The sequence below is a fragment of the Antennarius striatus genome, chromosome 8 (genome assembly GCF_040054535.1).
Source record: "Antennarius striatus isolate MH-2024 chromosome 8, ASM4005453v1, whole genome shotgun sequence".
In the NCBI taxonomy this organism is placed as follows: domain Eukaryota; kingdom Metazoa; phylum Chordata; class Actinopteri; order Lophiiformes; family Antennariidae; genus Antennarius; species Antennarius striatus.
The window spans coordinates 12,651,862-12,671,908 of NC_090783.1; the positions used below are offsets into that span (position 1 = coordinate 12,651,862).

The 20,047-nt window shown below is 42.2% G+C and overlaps 1 protein-coding gene across 5 annotated transcripts in view; it reads right to left on the minus strand.

Moving 5' to 3' along the window:
- The window catches only part of b3gntl1 (UDP-GlcNAc:betaGal beta-1,3-N-acetylglucosaminyltransferase-like 1), a 66,786-nt gene that overhangs the window by 6,298 nt on the left and 40,441 nt on the right, over window positions 1-20,047 (minus strand). For 4 of the 5 annotated variants that reach the window (XM_068322023.1, XM_068322021.1, XM_068322022.1 and 1 more), the window contains 4 exons: window positions 11,278-11,402; window positions 5,611-5,746; window positions 2,451-2,519; window positions 2,248-2,322 (listed from right to left, as the gene is read on the minus strand). In XM_068322023.1, coding sequence (XP_068178124.1) covers window positions 2,248-2,322; window positions 2,451-2,519; window positions 5,611-5,746; window positions 11,278-11,402 — 405 coding nt within the window. The remainder of the gene's footprint in view (window positions 1-2,247; window positions 2,323-2,450; window positions 2,520-5,610; window positions 5,747-11,277; window positions 11,403-20,047) is intronic. The other variant, XM_068322024.1, reaches the window with a different exon arrangement.

The window sequence follows — 20,047 nt, forward strand, 5'->3', positions numbered from 1 at the left end:
GCTTTCCTAAGTTTAAAAGGGCTCCAAAAATAACTTAAGACCTCTCTAAAGCCTCTGTCTAAAGCTAAAACTGAATTAAAATGCCAGTATGCACTCTTAGGTAAAATATTTCTTATCACAACGTGACATAAAACCAAAGAATGATCAGTGAAAACAGCTGGCATTATTTTACAATCCCTAAAAAAAATTGACATGGGGTTTAAAACAGTAAAAACGATCCAGCCTGGCTAAAGACACCCTGTCCTCTGTTAGGTGGGACCAAGTGTACTGTCAGCAGTCTGGATGCATCCTCCTCCATACATCTACCAGGCCATGAGAACAGACAAGGTGTTTCAGAGTGTGTTGGGATGCTCAGTTTGGCGCTGCATGATTACGGTCTAAAACCCCACCCTCAGTACAGTTAAAATCCCCACCCAAGAATAAAAAAAATCCTCCGAGCCACAGCAATTCAGTCTAGCTTGTATTTTTTTCTAGAAAGCTCTTCCTCTCTGCACCGTTTGTTGGAGCATAAATATTCATAAAAACCAAGGTGCAGTGCTCAAAAAGTGCCTTTGCTCAAAGACACGTCCCCTTCACGACATGCTCGACCTCCAGAGATGTTGGGTTAAAAGCTCTGGAGAACAGGAAGCCCACTCCACCACTCAGCGTGGTGGTTTGGGTCAGGACCATCTGTCCTTCCAACTCCTTCATCCAGTCCACCTCATTGCTGTCATCGCTGTGTGTTTCTTGTAAAAACAGAACGTCAATAGTTTTCCTCCTTGCTGTGTCAAAAACCAGTGTCATTTTCCTTTCTTTTTCGCTCCATTTATGTTTAACATCCCCCCACTCTAAAAGAATCTATGATGAAGGAGAAGTTAAGTAAGAATATTAAAATAAATAAACAGGAAATACAACAATACAGTCAGCCTCATCAAAATTAAAAACTAAGTTGTTTACGTACTTTATTCCCTTGCTTTTTGAGACGGTATATCTCTTGGTCACTGAGTTCTGACGTGGCTCTGTTTTTAATACGTTTTTTGCCGAATTATAAAAAATTAATTTGTCAGGAAAAAACTGTTCCGGATTCAGACCTTTAATGCCTTTAGTTTGTTGTAAGAACATTTTAAACATTTTTTCCGAGTACAATAGTGTTGTTGACTGGCAAGTGACTGGACTGAGATAGCTCACTGCAATCAGACATACAATCATCACTATCACTACTGTCTTGAACACTCGGTCTGACCTCAAGCTGACCAGCTTTACATCGGGCAGAAACAGTCAAGACTTTCTTGCACTTACTGTGCCCCCTAGCAGGAACAGGAATCCATTCAGACGCATGGTCGTCTGTGACAGCTTCAGTACCTGTCTGGTTTCCTGTCTCAACATTCTCATTTTTTCACCAGTCTCCCTCCTAACCTCACCCACTGCACCTGTCACCTCCATAATCTCACCCCGTTCACTCACTACGTCTCCAATCTCACCCTGTTCACCTGTCAGCTCACCATTCTCACCCATCACAATCATCACCTCACCTAACTCACTGGACACTACCCCACTCTCACCCATCACTCCACCTGCTTTACGCCTAATCTATTTTGCTTTTTTTAATTATATGCGCCTTATAATCCGACGCGCCGTTTATATGAAACAAATTATAAAATAAACAATTCATTAAAGGTATAATCCAGTGCACCTTATAGTGCAGAAAATACTGTAGTTAATACATTGAGTATTAAAGGTCATTAACAGGACTTTAAGTCACTCCAGGAACTGATGAAGACTTCTGCTAACACACATCTGTATTGGGATTAAATGGATGGTTTAGAACAGCAATGTGCCAAAATGAATTAAATGTTAAATTTATTGTATGAATTTGGTTGACTTCATATTGTAATGAGAGATGTTGTTGATTCTGCGGGCAGTAATTTTACAAGCCGAATGGCTTCTACTTGTCAAGCCCTTTTTTTTTTCCGGACGTTGTTGATTTTGAAAATATGACGAAGGAGAAGTCTGTTGTAATAACATGTCCTGAAAGAAAAATAAACTGAATAAATAAAGAAATAAATTGTGTATTTGTAGGAAGTTCAGGGAATTCTCTGATTATGAACAGTTCTTGCAATTCTCATAACCGACTATAAACTTAGTGTTTATTAATTAAAAAAGTTCATAATCTTAAAAAAAAATCTACAGTAACCAAGAGCACAGAAAGATTGCAAACAATCTACAATGGTAAAAACTGCGCAATATCAAGACACATTTTATGCTCACCAGTTTAACACAGATAATGAAAGGAGCAGTGGCAGCTTTGTAGTGAAGAACAGGTATTTTTGGCTTAGGCCTTTCCTGATATCAACAGAAAGAAAAACACAAACCCCACATGAGTGTTAGTCTCAGAGTTACAGTGATCCAGTTAGAAAAAATTAAGACTGTATTATGCCAGCTAAAATTTGCATTATAGTGTTTGATCTAACCTGAGATTCCTCATAGGTGTAAAAACCTTTGTTGATCTTCTTCTCATCGACATCACAGAAAGCCGTCACCTTTCAAATATATGAGAAGAGGTATGGAAGATGAAATACAGTGCGCCCTTGTTTCTCGCGGTTAATGTGTTCCAGGAACCACATGCGATTAATGAATTCTGCGATAGAACAACAAGCTATTTATCTTATTATTTACGATACATATTGATTACATATTCTAATGAGAGAGATGTTAGTTGAGTCTGGGGGACGGGAATTTCACAAGCCTATCGGCTTCTACCCGTATGCCCTTTTTTTCAGATGTTGTTGTTGATGTTGTAAATGTGACGAAGCTGTGAAGTCTGTTATATAAACATGTCCAAAGAAAATAATAATAATAATAATAATAATAATAATAATAATAATAATAATAATAATAATAATAATAATAATTTAAACGTTTATAAACCTTCCCCATACTGACATTAAACCACTTTCTATCTGTATTACCTTTTCACACACTCTTATTGACTGTTTAAAGCACTTTTGTGTCTTTGTGTCTCACGTAAGTCCGACACTCACGGAACAAAGTACACTTCCGGATGCCGTCAGCCAATAGAATGCGCGAACGGTATCACGAGACTTCTTCTTTTCCTTTCGGCTTTTCCCTTCAGGGGTCGCCACAGCAAATCAGTTGCCTCCATCTAACCCTGTCTTCTGCATCCTTTTCTTTCACACGAACTACCTTCATGTCCTTTTCACAACATCTATAAACCTCCTCTTTGGTCTTCCTCTAGGCCTCTTGCTTGGCAGTTAAAACTCAGCATCCTTCTACCAATATATTCACTATCTCTCCTCTGCTCATGTCCAAACCATCTCAGTCTGGCCTCTTTGACTTTATCTCCAAAACCTCTAACATGTGCTGTCCCTCTGATGTACTCATTCCTGATCCTATCCTTCCTGGTCACTCCCAGAGAGAACCTCAGCATCTTCATCTCTTCTACCTCCAGCTCTGTCTCCTGTCTTTTCATCAGTGACACTGTTTCTTGACCAGTGGTTCTTAACTTCGGTTCGATCGAACCCTCGGGGTTCGGTGAGTCAGTCTCAGCGGTTTGGTGGAGACGGAGGTCAAGACAAAACACCCGACACGATGTTTTGTCTTGACACGATGTGTCAAAACATCCGACACGATGTGTCGGGTGTCTTGTGTCGGGTCTTTTGTCGGCAAAACACCCGATGTGCCGAACATACACGAATCATTGTGTACGTTTGACACTTTGTGTCAATTCGTAATGACATGCCCCCCTTAGCCATCACTGGCTGCAGGTAATCACGTGACACTACATCGATTTGCCTACCTGTGCTACATAGGATTTTGTGCACTCAGTAGTCGATTTATGCCTGTCATGATGGTACGTCATCTGATTACTTTCTTAATATTTCAATTCATAGTCACTGTTGAGCAAAAAAAGAAAGTGGTAGGACAAATATGTGCAACGTGAATTTACATGTACTGTATAATTGAACGTGATGGGAGTCAGCGTTCTGCATGATTTGCACTGTCAAGTTGAGCAACTCTAGTCTCGCACTGGCAAAAATAAAGGAACACTTCCTTAAGCTGCATGGAAAACAAAAGAAACAGACTTTGCTGTGAATATGACATAAGAGTAGCGCTTGCCAAGGTGAAGCCCACATTTCTAAACTGGTCTGTCAATAACAGCAGAAGTCACACCGATTTGCAAGTAGGTCATTTCATGTGAGTTCATGCACTGTCTTGGTTTCGTTCTTAGAAAAAGCTGACTTCAATGCACAATTCATTAAATACATAAGTTAAACATATATTTTCCACACCTAAAAGCCTTTAATTTTCTCAATTTCTTATAATCCAATGTGCCTAATAAATTTAAAAAAAGTTTTAAAATAGACCATTGAAGATGAGTTCTCAGATGTATTTTATAATCCAGTGCGCTTTATAATCCAGTGCACTTTATGTATGAATTAAAAAAAAAATAGGCCATTCATTGAAGGTGCGCCTTATAATCCAGTATGCCTTATAGTGCAGTACTTGAGTACATCTGTTCTCCAGATGTACAAAGACACAATGCGGCTCCCTCTGGCCTTGTCTGTACTTCTCGATCAACATCCTCAAAGCAAATACTGCATCTGTAATACTCTTTTGCTTCAAAACTATACTTCTGCTCACAAATGCTCACTTCTGCCCTTAGTCTAGCTTCAATTACTCTTTCCCATAACTTCATTGTATGGCTCGTCAGCTTTATTCCTCTGTAGTTGCCACAACTCTGCACATCTCCCTTGTTCTTAAAATTGGGCACCAGCACACTTCTCCCCCGTTCCTCAGGCATCTTCTCACTATAGGATCTTCAGAAACTCAACTGGCACCTCTCTTAGACACTTCCATACCTCTGCAGGTATATCATTAGGACCGAGTGCCTTTCCACTCTTCATCCTCTTCAATGCCTTCCTCTCTTCACCCTGACTAATCTTTGCTCCTTCCTGGTCCATAGCAGCCACCTCTTCTGGTCTTTGTTCTCTCTCATTTTCCTCGTTCATCAACTCTTCAAAGTACTCTTTCTATTTACACATCGTACTACTGGCACCTGTCAACACTCTCATCCCTATCCCTAATCACCCTAACCTTCTGCATGTCCTTGCCATCTCTGTCTCTCTGTCATGCCAATCTGTATAGATCAGTGTCTCCTTCCTTACTGTTCAACCTAGCATACAAGTCATCATAACCCCCTTGTTTGGCCTTTGCCACCTCTACTTGCACCTTACGCTGCATCTCCCTGTACTCCTGTGTACTCTCCTCAGTCCTCTCAGTGTCCCATATCTTCTTAGCTTACCTCTTTCTCTGTATACACTCCTGTACCCCCTCATTCCACCACAAAGTCTTCTTATCTACTTTCCTTCCAAATGACACACCAAGTACTCTCCTAACCGTCTCCTTGATCACATTAGCTGTACTAATTAGCTGTATTAGTCATGTACGGTATCACGTGACTGCCTAACAAAAATCAGCGGTGAGATGAAGTCGCGAGCGTTGATGTGCGAATACATATCTCTCATCATTTCCAACAACAACCACATCAAACAAGCAGAAAATAATTTGTCTGGTGTCTTATATTCCATTGCAGCAGTGGACATAACACACCTTCTTCTGATTCACTGGGCTGAGGCATCGGTACAGCTTCCGGCCCAGTTTCCCAGCATTCCATATAGTGAAGCTCTTCCATTGACTGAGAACCCTCTCCTGCAGAAAGTCAACTCGCAGCTTCCAAATAGTTTCCCTGGAAATATTGGAGATCGGTGGAGGATTAAAGAACAGACATAATGGTCTTGATAAACATATGAACACAAAAATCCAACAGACACATCTTGAAAGGTGATGTTTCAGAATTAACAGGGGAAATTATGTACTTTGCTTTGTCAAGATTAAGAGTAAAATGAGAAGATTGATTTTACTCTTGCATCTGTATAATAACTATGAAGAGAGATATAGCTTAGCATGTGGAGAAGTTGTGGTATTTCGAGGGTTATTTGTTGGACTGCAATGTACAGTGATATCTTGCTGACAAAGAAACATGGACTTGCATACTTATAGATAAAAAAGTAGTATAAAAATAAGTTGCACCAAGAAACGGCAGTTTCTCAAAAAAAATGAATATTTTTTTCAAAAGTTAAAGTTATGGACATTAACATCTACACTGTAAATAACATTTAAATTTGTTGAGATATGGCATTATTTCTTATCTGATGAATTGTTGATGAGATTTAATTAAATGTCCAGCTTTGACAAAATAACCTGCAACAAAAAATTAAGCTAAGAGTTAAAATAACCAAACTGTTAATCGCTTTTCATACCAACACTGGTTTTTCTTCATAAATAGTTATACAGACTCACTGGAAAAGTACATACTACATGTTTTGGGGATATCTGGGTCTCAATATGAGCTCACACAACCTCACCACTCACTAGTGGACACTTCTGCAAAAGATACTCTCTGTTGTCAGTGTAGGTTCACAGTTATCCAGGTCATAGTTATCCAAAGCTGTTTAAAGTTTCTTGAAGACGTTTCACCTGTCATCCAAGAGGCTTCTTCAGTTCTAGTAGTGGCTGGTCTTGTCCCAGCTATTTAACCCTATGATATGTCATCAGTAGTATTCAGACCACGCGCCCTCTTCAGAGATGGGTTCTTTCACTCCTCTCTCAAATCACCCGTCTTCCCTGTCCAAAATCTGAACATTGGTATCTTGAAATGTGTGTCTCCCTTCCTTGAGGTGAAGGACGACTGCTGAATTCGGCCCTGATGAATCTTCTGTGTTGATCCATGCACTTGTGGAGTGGTTGTTTAGTTTCCCTTATGTAGACATCTGAGCATTCCTCGCAGCATATATTAGATTGCTCTTCTGACTGTGTGGTGTGGGACTTTTTGGGTGGACAAGTCTTTTTTTATTTAAATTGCGCCGCTTTATCTGACTATTGCACTTTAGTTCCCCTTTTTGGCACAATGTCCCCAAGCAGTACAGCTACATTTGCACATCTCCGACACTCGTCTACCCCTCTTGTTCTCATTTGTTCATGTGTTGTTGGTTTGTTCTGATTCTGCGTTGTGTAGTTTTTGTTTTTTAGAAATCAGGCCACTTGGTTTTGGCAGTGGGATTTCATTTCATTCTGTGTGCATCTTCTCCAAGTTTGCCTCGTGGACAGCTTCTTCTTTCTCACTCACAGCAGAAGTTCTGCTGTCCTTCTCTTCAAAATAAAAGCATATGCTTCCTCTGCCCAAAACTTCAAAATACACTGTCCCATTCATCATACAGTGCTAAAACACACCACAAACACTGAGCATCTCGACATGACAGACTTCATATCTTGGATACTTTACTCTTTATCACGGATGATAGAGATGATGATGGGATCCAAAAAGCTGTTTGTTGCCCTCAGAATGAGAATTTTTGCTGTTTATGAGTATGGTAAGGGATTTAAAATGATCAAAAGAATTTGAAATCAGCCATTTCACCATCTGCAAAATTGTTTCGAAGAGGATGACATTCAAAATATCTTCCAACAAGTCCAGATCTGGCCATCCAAGCAAGTTCACCCCTGGAGCACACAGCAAGATACTATAAGATGTAATCAAAAATATTAAAATGCCATCATGGAAACTACAGCAAGCTCTTGCTGTCAATGAAAAAGTGCAAGACTCTATGGTCAGAGAGAGACGACACAAGTTTGACTTTGATAGGAGGTACGCAAGGAGGAAAACTGCTCTCTCAGAACAATATGAACGCCAGACTGAAGTGTTCTAGAACAAAGACCATGATTTCTAAAAGAGGAAGAAGAAGAAGATCAACCTTCATTAATCCCCTTAACGGGGAAAGTACTTTTTTCAGTCTACTGTATACATGTCTTTGTGTTACATACAGGATATATTTGTGCAGGCCCCTGAAACACACAACACACAAGGGGCCTTCGAGCATGCAGTTAGTGAACACAGTACAACAGTAAATGGGGAGGCAGAGGGAAGGGCAGCCACTTCTGGTAGCGCCCCAATTGAGCAACTTGTAAGGGGACGGCGCCTTGCTCGGGGGCACTTCGGCAGTGGCCGGGAGGTGAGCTAACACCTCCCACTGTCAGCTCAAACTCCGATGTCGGATGTCTGGTGGGAGCGGGAATCGAACTGCCGATGTCTGGGCGATGTCTGGTTGGAAGACATCCGCTCTACCGCTGAGCCACTGCTGCCCCAAAATATTGTTCTTTGGACAGATGAGTCTAAAATTCAATTATCTGGACACCAGAACAGAAAGATATCACTTCACACCAACTGGGAAGCATGGTGGTGGCAGTGTCATGGTTTGGGGATGCTTTGCTGCAACAGGACCTGGCCAGCTCACCATCGCAGAATCCACCATGAATTCTATTGTGTATCAGAGGGTTTTTAAGGAACATGTAAAAGCATCTGTAAAAAAACAAGACATTAAACCGAAGCGGACCTGGACTCTGTAACATGACAATGACCCAAGGCGTGCCAGAAAATCCACCAAGTACTGGCTACAAACTAGAAATTAAGGGTCATGGAATGGCCAACCCCTGTGGACCCATCACCTACAAGGCAGACTGATGGGGTGGGTGCACTGACATACTGTATGGGTGGCAGGGGGTCAAGACAGGGGGTCAAGCCAGACCGGACCCATGTGATAGAAGCTGGCTTTGGGGATGTGGAATGTCACCTCACTGGCAGGGAAAGAACCCGTGTTTGTGTTGTAGGTTAAGTGTTACCAGTTGGACCTGGTGGGGCTTACCTCCACGCATAGCCTAGTTTCTGGATCCAAACTCCTGGAAAGGGGTTGGACCTTGTTCTTCTCTGGAGGTACGTCAGGCGCAGGGCGGGTGTGGGGATATTCACAACCCCCCGGCTGAGCGCCGCTGTGTTTGAGTTTACCCAGGTGGATGATAGGGTTGCCTCTCTATGCCTTAAGGCTGTGTGTGTGTGTGTGTGTGTGTGTGTGTGTGTGTGTGTGTGTGTGTGTGTGTGTGTGTGTGTGTGCGTATGTGTGTGTGCGTGCGTGCATGTATGTGTGTGTGTGTATGTGTGTGTACGTGTGTGCATGTGTGTGTACGTGTGTGTATGTGTGTGTTTGTGTGGGTGGGTGGGGTGGGTGGGGGCTCTGACTGTTGTTTGTGTGGATGCACCAAATAACAGCTCACAGCCTTCTTGGGGTCTATAAATGTAGTCTTTAAAGGGACCCCTGTAGGGGATTCCATTGTTCTCCAGGGGCACTTCAATGCACACGTCGGCAATGACGGAGACACCTGGAGGGGCGTGATTGGGAGGAATGGACTCCCTGATCTAAACCCGAGCGGCTTTAAAGAGGGAGCTAAGCTGAGAGGCATATCTCTCCATCTACCATTCAGTATTTGTTCTTACCCTCACCTATGGGCATGAGCGATGGGTCATGAATGAAAGAACTAGATCGTGGATACAAGCGGCGGAAATGGGTTTTGTCAGATGGGTAGTTGGTGTCTCCCTTAAAGATAGGGTGAGAAACATTGCTATTTGCGAGAGGCTCAGAGTAGAGCTGCTGCTCCTTTGTGTGGAAAGGAGTCACTTGAGGTGGTTTGGGCATCTCTAGGGAGGTGTTCCTGGCAAATCCAACTGGGAGGACACCTTGGGCAGACCCAGGACAAGGTGGAGGAATTACAATATATCTCTACACTGGCTTGGGAATACCTTGGGATCCTCAAGTCAGAGCTGATTGATGTGGCCAGGGAAAGGGAAGTTTGGGGTTTCCTGTTGAAGCTGCTGCCCCCGCGACCCGACTCCGGATGAGTGGATGAAGATGGATGGATGGATGGATGGATGGAATGGCCATGTCAAAGCCGAGATTTAATGCCAATGAGATGCAGTGGGGTGACAACCCTAAATATCTCACAGCTGAAAGAATTCTATATTAAGCGGTGTGGCAAACTTTCTTCAGATCTATATCAGAGACTGGTAGATGGTAACAAGTAGTGTCTCACAAAAGTTATTTCAGCTACCCTACCTAATAATCACTAGTTATTAGGTGAAGAGAGGGGCAGAGCTGTCAACTGATCACTACCTGGTGGTGAGTTGGGTCCATTGGCCAGGGAAACCTTTGGATAGACCTGGTAAGCCCAAACGTGTAGTGCAGGTGAACTGGGAACGTCTGAAGGAGGACTCTGTCCATGAGGCCTTCAATTCACACTTCCAAAGGAGCTTCTTGTGCATCCCTCTGGAGGCTGGGGACATCGAACCTGAATGGTCAATGTTCAAAGCTTTCACTGCTGAAGCTGCAGCTGAGAGCTGTGGTCTCAAGGTCCTGGGAACCTCAAGGGGCGGTAACCCCCGAACACCGTGGTGGACCCCGGTAGTCAGGGAAACCGTCTGACTGAAAAAGGAGGCTTTAGGGGCATGTTGTCCCTGGGGACTCCTGAGGCAGTTACAGGGTACTGACAGGCCAGAAGGACTGCAGCCTTGGTTGTGATGGAAGCAAAACAGAGGGTGTGGGAGGAGTTAGAGAGACCATGGAGAAGGACTTTTGAACGGCAATAAAGTTGTTTTGTAGGACTGTCCAACACCTCAAGGGGGGAAGCAGGGGACCATCCAAGTTGTTTACGGCAAGGATGGGACACTGTTGACCTTGATTGAGGAGATTGTCAGTAGGTGGAAGGAATACTTTGTGGAACTCCTGAATCCAACTACCCCAACTGACCCCTCCTCTGTTGTAGAGGCAGAGCTGGAGGATGATGGGGGATTCAAATCAATTTGGGCAAAGTCACTGAGGTAGTTAAATAACTTCACGGTGTAAAGCCCCGGATGTTGGTGACATTCACCCGGAAATTCTGAAGGCTCTGGGTGTTGACGGCCTGTTATGGATGACACAGATCTTTGACATTGTATGGAAGTCTGGGACAGTGCCAAAAGAGTGGCGAACTGGGGTGGTGGTTCCTCTTTTTAAAAGGGGAATCAGAGGGTCTGTGCGAACTACAGGGACATCACACCAAAACGATCCGGTATGGTGCTCATAGATTTGATTTGCATATTTGATTTGGCAAAACTTTTACGTCGGATGCCCTTCCTGACACAACCCTATGTATTTATTCAGGCTTAGAACCGGCACAAGAAGACACTGGCTTGTGCCTTCTTGTGGCTACATTAACTATTTTGAAGCGATCTATTATCAATTATTAAAAGTTCTTGCACAGTAATGCCTTTTTATTATGCTTGGTGTTTATTTAAAACTTATTTTCTTATGTTCAACATCAGAAAATAATGACTAAAATGTGAATTTGACTTACTCCGTCACAGATTGTGTGGCAGCCTTCTCATGGTATCGATACACCAGTAGGCACTTGTCAACTCTGGCCATGCCCCATCCTTCACGGATAATCTGGTAGAAGAACAGCAAGTCCTCCGGGATTCCCTGGAGTACAGCAGATGGAAGGTGACACATTATATGTAGATGAATAATTAATATTTTTAGTGCCAAAGCCTTGTGTCTGCTTGTCAGGAAAATATGGGATCATATCACCAAGGGCTGTGTTGAGCCCAAAGTTTCTGAGCTTTGGTATTGATGCTGGCTGAACTGTCGTCAGCGAACAGCATTGTCACATGTTCAGGTGTACTGCCCCTCTACTCTGTTTTTTACGGTACAAAGAGTTGTATCCTTTGACACAGGAACACATGCACAATGGGATTGTTATCATATATTGTAATGGCGGTTAACGGTTTGCTTATGTCGGGAGCAGATAAACTCGTTTAAGTCATATAGTGTGTTAATTACATTTATATCGGTAACAGAGGATGGCTGTTAATTATTGAGTTCGAAAAAACCAGCCCGTACGAGTGTTGAAAAATGAAGTCACGTCTGGAGACGAGTTACGGAGTTGGATAAAAAGAAAAAAAAGCTCTTGCTGTGGCTTTAGCGCTTGAACAAAGAGCTAGGGAGACAGCTATTGAAATACCTGCGGATGAACTGGACTGTGACATGGTATGACAACATTGCTAATAAAGCTGGACTCTGTGTTCCTAAAGAAAGAGAAAGACTGCACATACGGAGCATACTTGTGTGTGCAGAGTATGTATCAAAATAAGCATACTCTTATTCTTATCTTCTTCTCCTTTCGGCTTTTCCCTTCAGACGTCACCACAGGGAATCAGTTGCCTCCATCTCACCCTTTCTTCTGCATCCTCTTCACTCACACCAACTACCTTCATGTCCTCTTTCACTACATCCATAAACCGCCTCTTTGGTCTTCCTATAGGGCTCCTGCCTGGCAGTTCAAAACTCAGCATCCTTCTACCAATATATTCACTATCTCTCTTCTGGACATGTTCAAACCTGGCCTCTCTGACTTTATCTCCAAAACTTCTAAGATGTGCTGACCTTCTGATGTACTCATTCCTGATCCTATCCATCCTGGTCACTCCCAAAGTGAACCTCAGAATTTTCATCTCTGCTACCTCCAGCTATGTTTCCTGTCTTTTCCTCAGTGACACTGTCTCTACACCAAAAAACATCACTGGTCTCACCAACGTTTTGTACACCTCATTTTCATTTTAGCTGAAACTCTTCTATCACACATCACACCCGACACTTTTTTCCACCCGTTCCATCCTGCCTGTCCACACTTCTTCACCTCTTTTCCACACTCTCCATTGCTTTGGACTGTTGACCCTAAGTACTTAAAATACTTCAATCTTCTTGATCTCTTCTCCCTGTAACCTCACTCTTCAACTTGGGTCCCTCTCATTCACACACATGTACTCTGTACGGCTAACCTTCATTCCACTCCTTTCCAGAACAAACCTTCACCTGTCTAGCTTCTCCTCCACCTGTTCGTTGCACTCACTACAGACCACAATGTCATCTGCAAACATCATAGTCCATGGAGACTATGTCTAACCTCATCTGTCACCCTATCACTTCAGCAAAAAAGATGGGGCTCAGAGCTGATCCATGATGCAGTCCCACCTCCACCTTGAACTCCTCTGTCACACCTACAGCACACCTCACCACTGTCTTACAGTCCTCATACGTGTCCTGCACCGCTCTAACAAACACAATGCAGCTCCCTCTGGACTTGTCTGTACTTCTCTATATCAACATCCTCAAAGCAAATATTGCATCTGTAGTACTATTTTTTGGCATGAAACTATACTGCTGCTCACAAATGCTCACTTATGCCCTTATTCTAGTTTAGTTACTCTTTCCTATAACTTCATGTTATGGCTCATCAGCTTTAATTCTCTGAAGTTGACACAACTCTGCACATCTCTCTTGTTCTTAAAAATGTGCACCTGCACACTTTTCCTCCATTCCTGAGGTATCTTCTCACCATCTAAGATTCTGTTGAACAACCCAGTCATAAACTACTACCACTGATCCTAGGCACTTCCATACAGTATTTCCACAGGTATATCATCAGGACCAAGTGCCTTTCCACTCTCCATCCTCCTCACTTCATCCTGGCTAATCTTTGCTACTTCCTGGTCATCCATCCAGCCATTTCTTCTAGTCTTTGTTCTCTCTCATTTTCCTCATTCATCTTCTCTTCAAACTAGTCTTTCCATCTTCCCCAATAGACTTCCATCCCCATTCTTAATCACCCTAGCCTCCTGCACATCCTTCTCATCTCTGTCTCTCTGTCTTTCCAACCTGTATAGACCAGTCTCTCCCTCCTTACTGTCCAACCTAGCATACAAGTCATCATAAGCCCCTTGTTTGGCCTTTGCTACCTCTATCTTCACTTTAAGCTGCATCCCTATACTCCTGTCTGCTCTCATCAGTCCTTTCAGTGTCCCACTTCTTCTTAGCTAAACTCTTTCTCTGTATACTCTGCTGTACCTCCTTGTTCCACCACTAAGTCTCCTTATCTACTTTCCTTCCAGATGACACACCGAGTACTCTCCTACCTGTCTCCCTGATTACATTAGCTACAGTAATCCAGTCACATGGAGGTACCTCCAGACTAGCCAGAGCCTGTCTTAACTCCTTCCCAAAAGTCATGCAACACTCTTCCTTTTTCAGCTTCCACTATTTCATCCTCTGTTCTGCCTTTGCCCTCTTCATCTTCCTCACCACCAGAGTCATCCTACACACCACCATCCTATGCTGTTTGGCTACATTCTCGCCTACCACTACTTTGCAGTCACTGATCTACTTCACATTACACCGTCTGCATATGATGTAGTCTGTGTGCTCCTGCCTCCACTCTTATAGGTCACCCTATGTTCCTGCCTCTTCTGGAATAAACTATTCACCATAGCCATTGTTGCAAAGTCAACCACCACTGTCCTGCATTCTTCTCCTGGATAACAAACCTGCCCATCACCTCCTCATCACCTCTGTTTCCTGCACCAACATGTCCATTGAGAATGAGAATACATGCAGACAGGACAAAAAAAAAATGTATTCATGTGTTAGAATGGCCCAGTCAAAGTCCTGACCTAAATCCTATCTGTGGCAAGATCTGAAAACTGCCGTTCACAAATGCTCTCCATCTAATCTGACTGAGCTTGAGCTGTTTTGCAAGGAAGAATGGGCAAAACTTTCAGTCTCTCGATGTGGAAAGCTGGTAGAGACATACCACAAAAGACTGCAGCTGTAATTGCAGCAAAAGTTGGTTCGACAAAGTATTGACTCGGGGGGCTGAATACTTTTGCAAACCGCACTTTTCAGTTTTTTTATTTGTAATATTTTTAAAAAAATCATGTATAATTTTCTTTTTACTTCACAATTGTGTGCCACTTTGTGTTGGTCTTTCACATAAAATCCCAGTAAAATATATTTGTGGTTGTAACTTGACAAAATGTGGAAAAGTTCAAGGGGGCTGAATACTTTTGCAAGCCACTGTATGTTCATGTGTCTATGGACCAAGTCAGATGATGAGTGAACTTTATAAGGTTCTCTCAGCATCATTCTTAGTATGGGTAGCATGAGATCACTCTTCAGTTCCAACAGGTCTTTCAGGTGCAGGCCAGGACTTACTGCTTTAACCACAGCTTCAATGATTTCAGTCTTTGAGTAGACTTTAAGCTTTGACTCAATTTGGTTGGTCAGACTAGTGAAAGATAATTGATCTTTTTGTCCAGCTTCCCCTATCTAATCCCAGATCTGGAAATCTTTTCGCAAAGTCACTTGTGGTGCTGTCCGATGTGGAGAATAATTGACTTCTCTTTTACAGGTCTTTTACTGCTAGGCTGGGACCCTTGGCTTCAATCTTTTCTTCTACAACAGGGGTCCCCAATCCCCGGGCCGTGGACCGGTCTGTTGGTACCGGGCCGCAAAGAGAGTAAAAATAATCAATTCTGTTTAATTTAGTTCAGAGTCTGAAAGATTCTTTATTTTGAAAAATTACCCGATTTTCTGTTACATCCGTCTATGTCAGTGGTCCCCAACCACCTTCTCATGACCCAGTACTGGGTCACAGACCATTAGGCACAAAAAGTTTGACTTTCTTTTTTTTATTGATTACCGGTCTAAAGATGGTTTATTTTGAAAGGTGACATCTAGATAGATAGATACTTTACAAAATTGCTCATTTGAGGCGCACCAAGAAGGAGCTGCCTGCTACTCTACCTCCCCTGCATGCCTACAGGCCCCTTTGTGTGTGTGTGTGATACAGGGGCCTGTAGTCACAAATATACATGTATGCATGCGTTTGTAATCAGTAGCTAGAGTGTGCGTTCTTAATTTCCCTTCGGGGATCAAACCAGTATATAAAATTAAAATTAAAATTAAAAACATTCTCACTACCCAAAATCAACGAACACTGCTTAAGGCTGCTGAAGAGGAACGCACTCCAACAGCCTCTGTAGTAACGCCATCCAAGGTGATTACATCACCAAATACTTTCCCTAACAGTTTTTGGTCGAGCACAATGACATCAGTATTTGTCAGAATTTAAGAGCAGATAGTCTTTGGACATCCAATCTTTTGTATCTTGAATGCACCCCTTTGGCCAACTGATTGGCTTCATCAGCTTTAATAGATACCACTGGTTATCATCAGCATAACAATGAGTTGATGGAGTGTTAAAGGAAACATGGATAAGATTAACAATATTGGGCTTAGAACTGAGCCTTGTGGAACTCCACAGCTAACGATAGTGAACTGCTAAGAGTCATTATGAACAACAAACAGGAAATGATCAGTTAGATAATACTTAAACCACATCAGTGCTGATCCTTTATTACCAACCACTTTGTCCAGTTGTTTCAAAGGAATATGATGGTCGATAGTGTCAAGAGCTGCACAAAGGTTCAAGAGAACCCCTAGAGAAAGAAGTCCTTTAGAAGAAGAAGTTAGAAGTCCAGTTAGAAGGTCATTGCTAACTTTGACCAGTGCTGTTTCACACTATAATGTTCCCTAAAACCTGACTAGAAAATCTCAAATAGACCGTTGGATTTAAGGAACTTCCAAACTAATTAGCTACTATTTTCTCCAAGATCTTAGATATGAATGGGAGATTTGATTTGGATCTATAGTGCAGGCTCAAGTTTGGATTTTTAAGAAGACAGCTTACAGCTACTGCTGAAGGAAATGGCTACTAAGTAATGGTCAAGCTTCTTTGATGAGCTTTGTTGGAATATGGATTAATAAAAATGTGAGGAACTAGGACATTTTTTAAACAAAATCCCTGCATTTTTGGGGCTCAAAAGTAATTAGATATAACTGAAAATGAAATGTTGATTTCTAACACATGGTTTAAAACCCTTTTCTGTCATGACGACCTAAAGTTTTGAACTCATGAACATCATTAAATGCTTGCTTTCCTCCATGCTAAATGCTCTGCCAGGCCTTTACTGCAGTGGTTTTCAGTTGCTGTATGTTTATAGGCCTTTCTGTCTGAAGTTTAGTCTTAAACGGGTAAAATCCATGCTCAATTAAGTTGAGATTAGATGACTGATTCATTTAAAAATAGACAATTTCTTTACTTTATTAAAGTCCTGGATTGCTTTGGCCGCATGTTTTGGGTCATTGCCAATCTGTATTATCAATTTGGCTGAATGTGACTTTTTGATTTGATCCAACAATACACCTCTGAATACCTCAGATTTCATCCAGCTTGTGCTACATCATCAATAAACACTATAAGCCCAGTGCCATTGGCAGCCATCACACTGCCATGTCGACCATGTTTTTGTAGATGATGTGGTATTCGCCATACATTTTAATATACTCATTCTAGTAGAGGTTGATCTATTTTTGTCTGTCCAAAGAATGTTCCTCAGAACTGTGCTATTTTACATTTTTGTTGAGCGAAGTCCAATCTAGCTTATCCATTCTTGTGGCTTGTGAGTGGCTTGCACAATGCAGTTAATCTTCTGTACTTATTCTCTTGCAGTCTACTGTTCATAGTAGACTTGAACAATGACACAGTTTCATCCTGAAGAGCGTTTTTAACTTACTTGGCTGTTGTGAATGGGTTTCTATTCACGATTGAAATGATTCTGCTTACATCGACCACTGTTGTCTTTTTGTGGGGTTTTTTTCTTGTGTTGCTGAATTCATCACTGCTTTTTTTTCTCAGGATGTACCAAACTGAATTTTACAACTCCTAATATTGTAGGACTTTTGCAGGTGGGTTCTTTCTTTTTTTGCAGCTTAAAGATGCCATGTTTCACCTGCACAGGGACCTCCTTTTATCACATGTCTTCAGCAAAAATCTTCTAAATGCATGCACTACACCTCAAATCAACTCCAGGCCTTTAACCCTAACCCTAACATAATGAAGGAATTACCCACACCAGATCACAAGATGGCCTTTGAGTTAGTTGTCCAATTACTTCTGGTTCATTTTAAAATAGGGTGTTACATGTTAAGGGTCTAAAACTAAATCCTTCATCCAATTTCAATTTGTTGTGGATACCCTCAAATGAATGCCGAGAGTCTGTACTTTATGTGTAAGTCCATGGTATACCTGGAATATGTCCAAATATGTACCTAAATGTCGATTTAATAATGCAGGATCTAATGTTCTGTTCAGGAAGTGTGGCACCCTGAACAATTAATAAGTTCAGATTTGTTCAGATTTGTGTTTGAACAAAATAACGCAATCACTGGGTCCGCCCACCATTATGTTTCTTAATATAGTTTAATATTGTTCATTTTGGGTCATCTACGTGACTCAGCTGCTTCACCTGCAGTAAGCATAGTGTAATATCCATGTATGTCAGAGGGGGTCAGTACAGTGCGCCCTTGTGCATTCGCACATCAATGCTGGCAAATCCACCTCATTACGGATTTTTGGTAGGCAGTCACATGATACTGTACACATTCTATTGGCTGATGGCATCCGGAAGTGCGCTCTGTTCCGTCAGTCTCGGACTTTGATGAGACACAAAAGTGCTTTAAACAGTCGATAAGAGTGTGGGAAAAAGTAATACAGATAGAAGGTGGTTTAATATCAGTATGGGGAGGGTTCATAAACATTTAAATTACCATAAATAATAAGATAAATAGATTGTGATCTTGATCACCGATTCCTTAATCGCGTGTGATTCCTGGAACACATCAACCGCAAAGAACGAGGGCACATTCTACTGGCAATGAGAGAAACTGACGATCGCTGCACTCCAGTTGTGTGAGGAAATGATGAGAGTGAGAATGTGCGGGTATAGAGAATTTGTGTCAGATATGGAACCAGAAGTTCTATCACAGAAGTTTTAACAGGGATAACTTGATGCTGAGGATGTACAACGGAATTTGTGGCTATTAATAAAATCACTGGCACCTGGATGAACATTATCATTATTGCACGAGTGTAAGAAATTTTGCAAGCCAGCCAGGAGGGTCGCTGTAACGATGAAGAAGACTCAGCCCCTCTCCAAGACATAACTGTACCGGTAGAAGACAAAGATGGAGCAGACCCAGGTTGAGGTCAGTAAGGACTTGTGTACACTTGGCAAACCAGAGGTCATTAAAGTGTGCCAGCATCTAAATAGCAGTGATCCAGGAGGGGAGGGATTCAGAAAACAGTCCCGTCGAGGCCTGATCAGGGTAGCTAATAGCATTTTGGGCAGCATGGTAACGCAGTGGTTGGCGCTGTTGCCGCACAACAAAGCGGGCTCAGGTTCGAGTTCCGCTCTGTGTGGAGTTTGCTATTTCTCCCCGTATCTGCGTGGGTTCTCTCCGGGTTTTCCGGCTTCTTCCCACTTCCAAAAACATGCGCTTCAGGTTGGCTATTCCAAACTGTCCATAGTAGTGAGTGTGTGTGCGTGTTTGTATGTCTTCTGTGTAGCTCCGTGGTGTACTGGCGTCGAGGCCAGAGTTTATCCTGCCTCACGCCCTATTCCAGTTGGGATGGGCTCCTGCCCCCCGTGACCCACGCAAGCGGACAATGTGGGTAAGAAAATGAATGAATGAATGAATGAATGAATGAAATGGGAGAGAATGAGGAATCACACGTGTTCCAGCGGTTCATAAGTGATCTCCAGTCATCCATTCAGTCAATACAAGAAAATAGTACTGAGGATGCTGAAAGTCAAGCTGAGCCAGGTGAAATACAAAAACAGGAGTATGTACAGCTTAAACTGGCCCAAACAGAGGTTTGACGTGTTTTAGAGCAGCAGTCCCCAACCTTTTTTGCACCACAGACTGGTTTCATTCAAGACAATATTTTCACAGACCGGCCTTCATTTGCTCGATAATCGTTAATGATGTCAGGACAGCTGTAGTCCAATAATAAATCCTCTGCAGTGGTTTTATGTAAAATGCAGATATCAACAAACAATAAAAAACCTTCTTTATCAAAAATAGATAACATCTCTGTAAACTAAATAATTGTAAGAAATAATTATAATAAAAACTCAAGTGACTGCACTGATGAGATTTATTTTGAAATATAGCAACTTATAATCAGTGCATTCAACATGGGATAAATACTGATCATTTCCAATTAAAGGGTGAACAAGTCAACCAAATAATGATACTGATAATAATGAGTCCCTCGCCTCACACCCTATGCCAGCTGGGATAGGCTCCAGCTCCCCGTGACCTGCTACGGCGGATACAGCGGCATAAAATGGATGGATAATAATGAGAATTAGTGATTGGAGACCGCT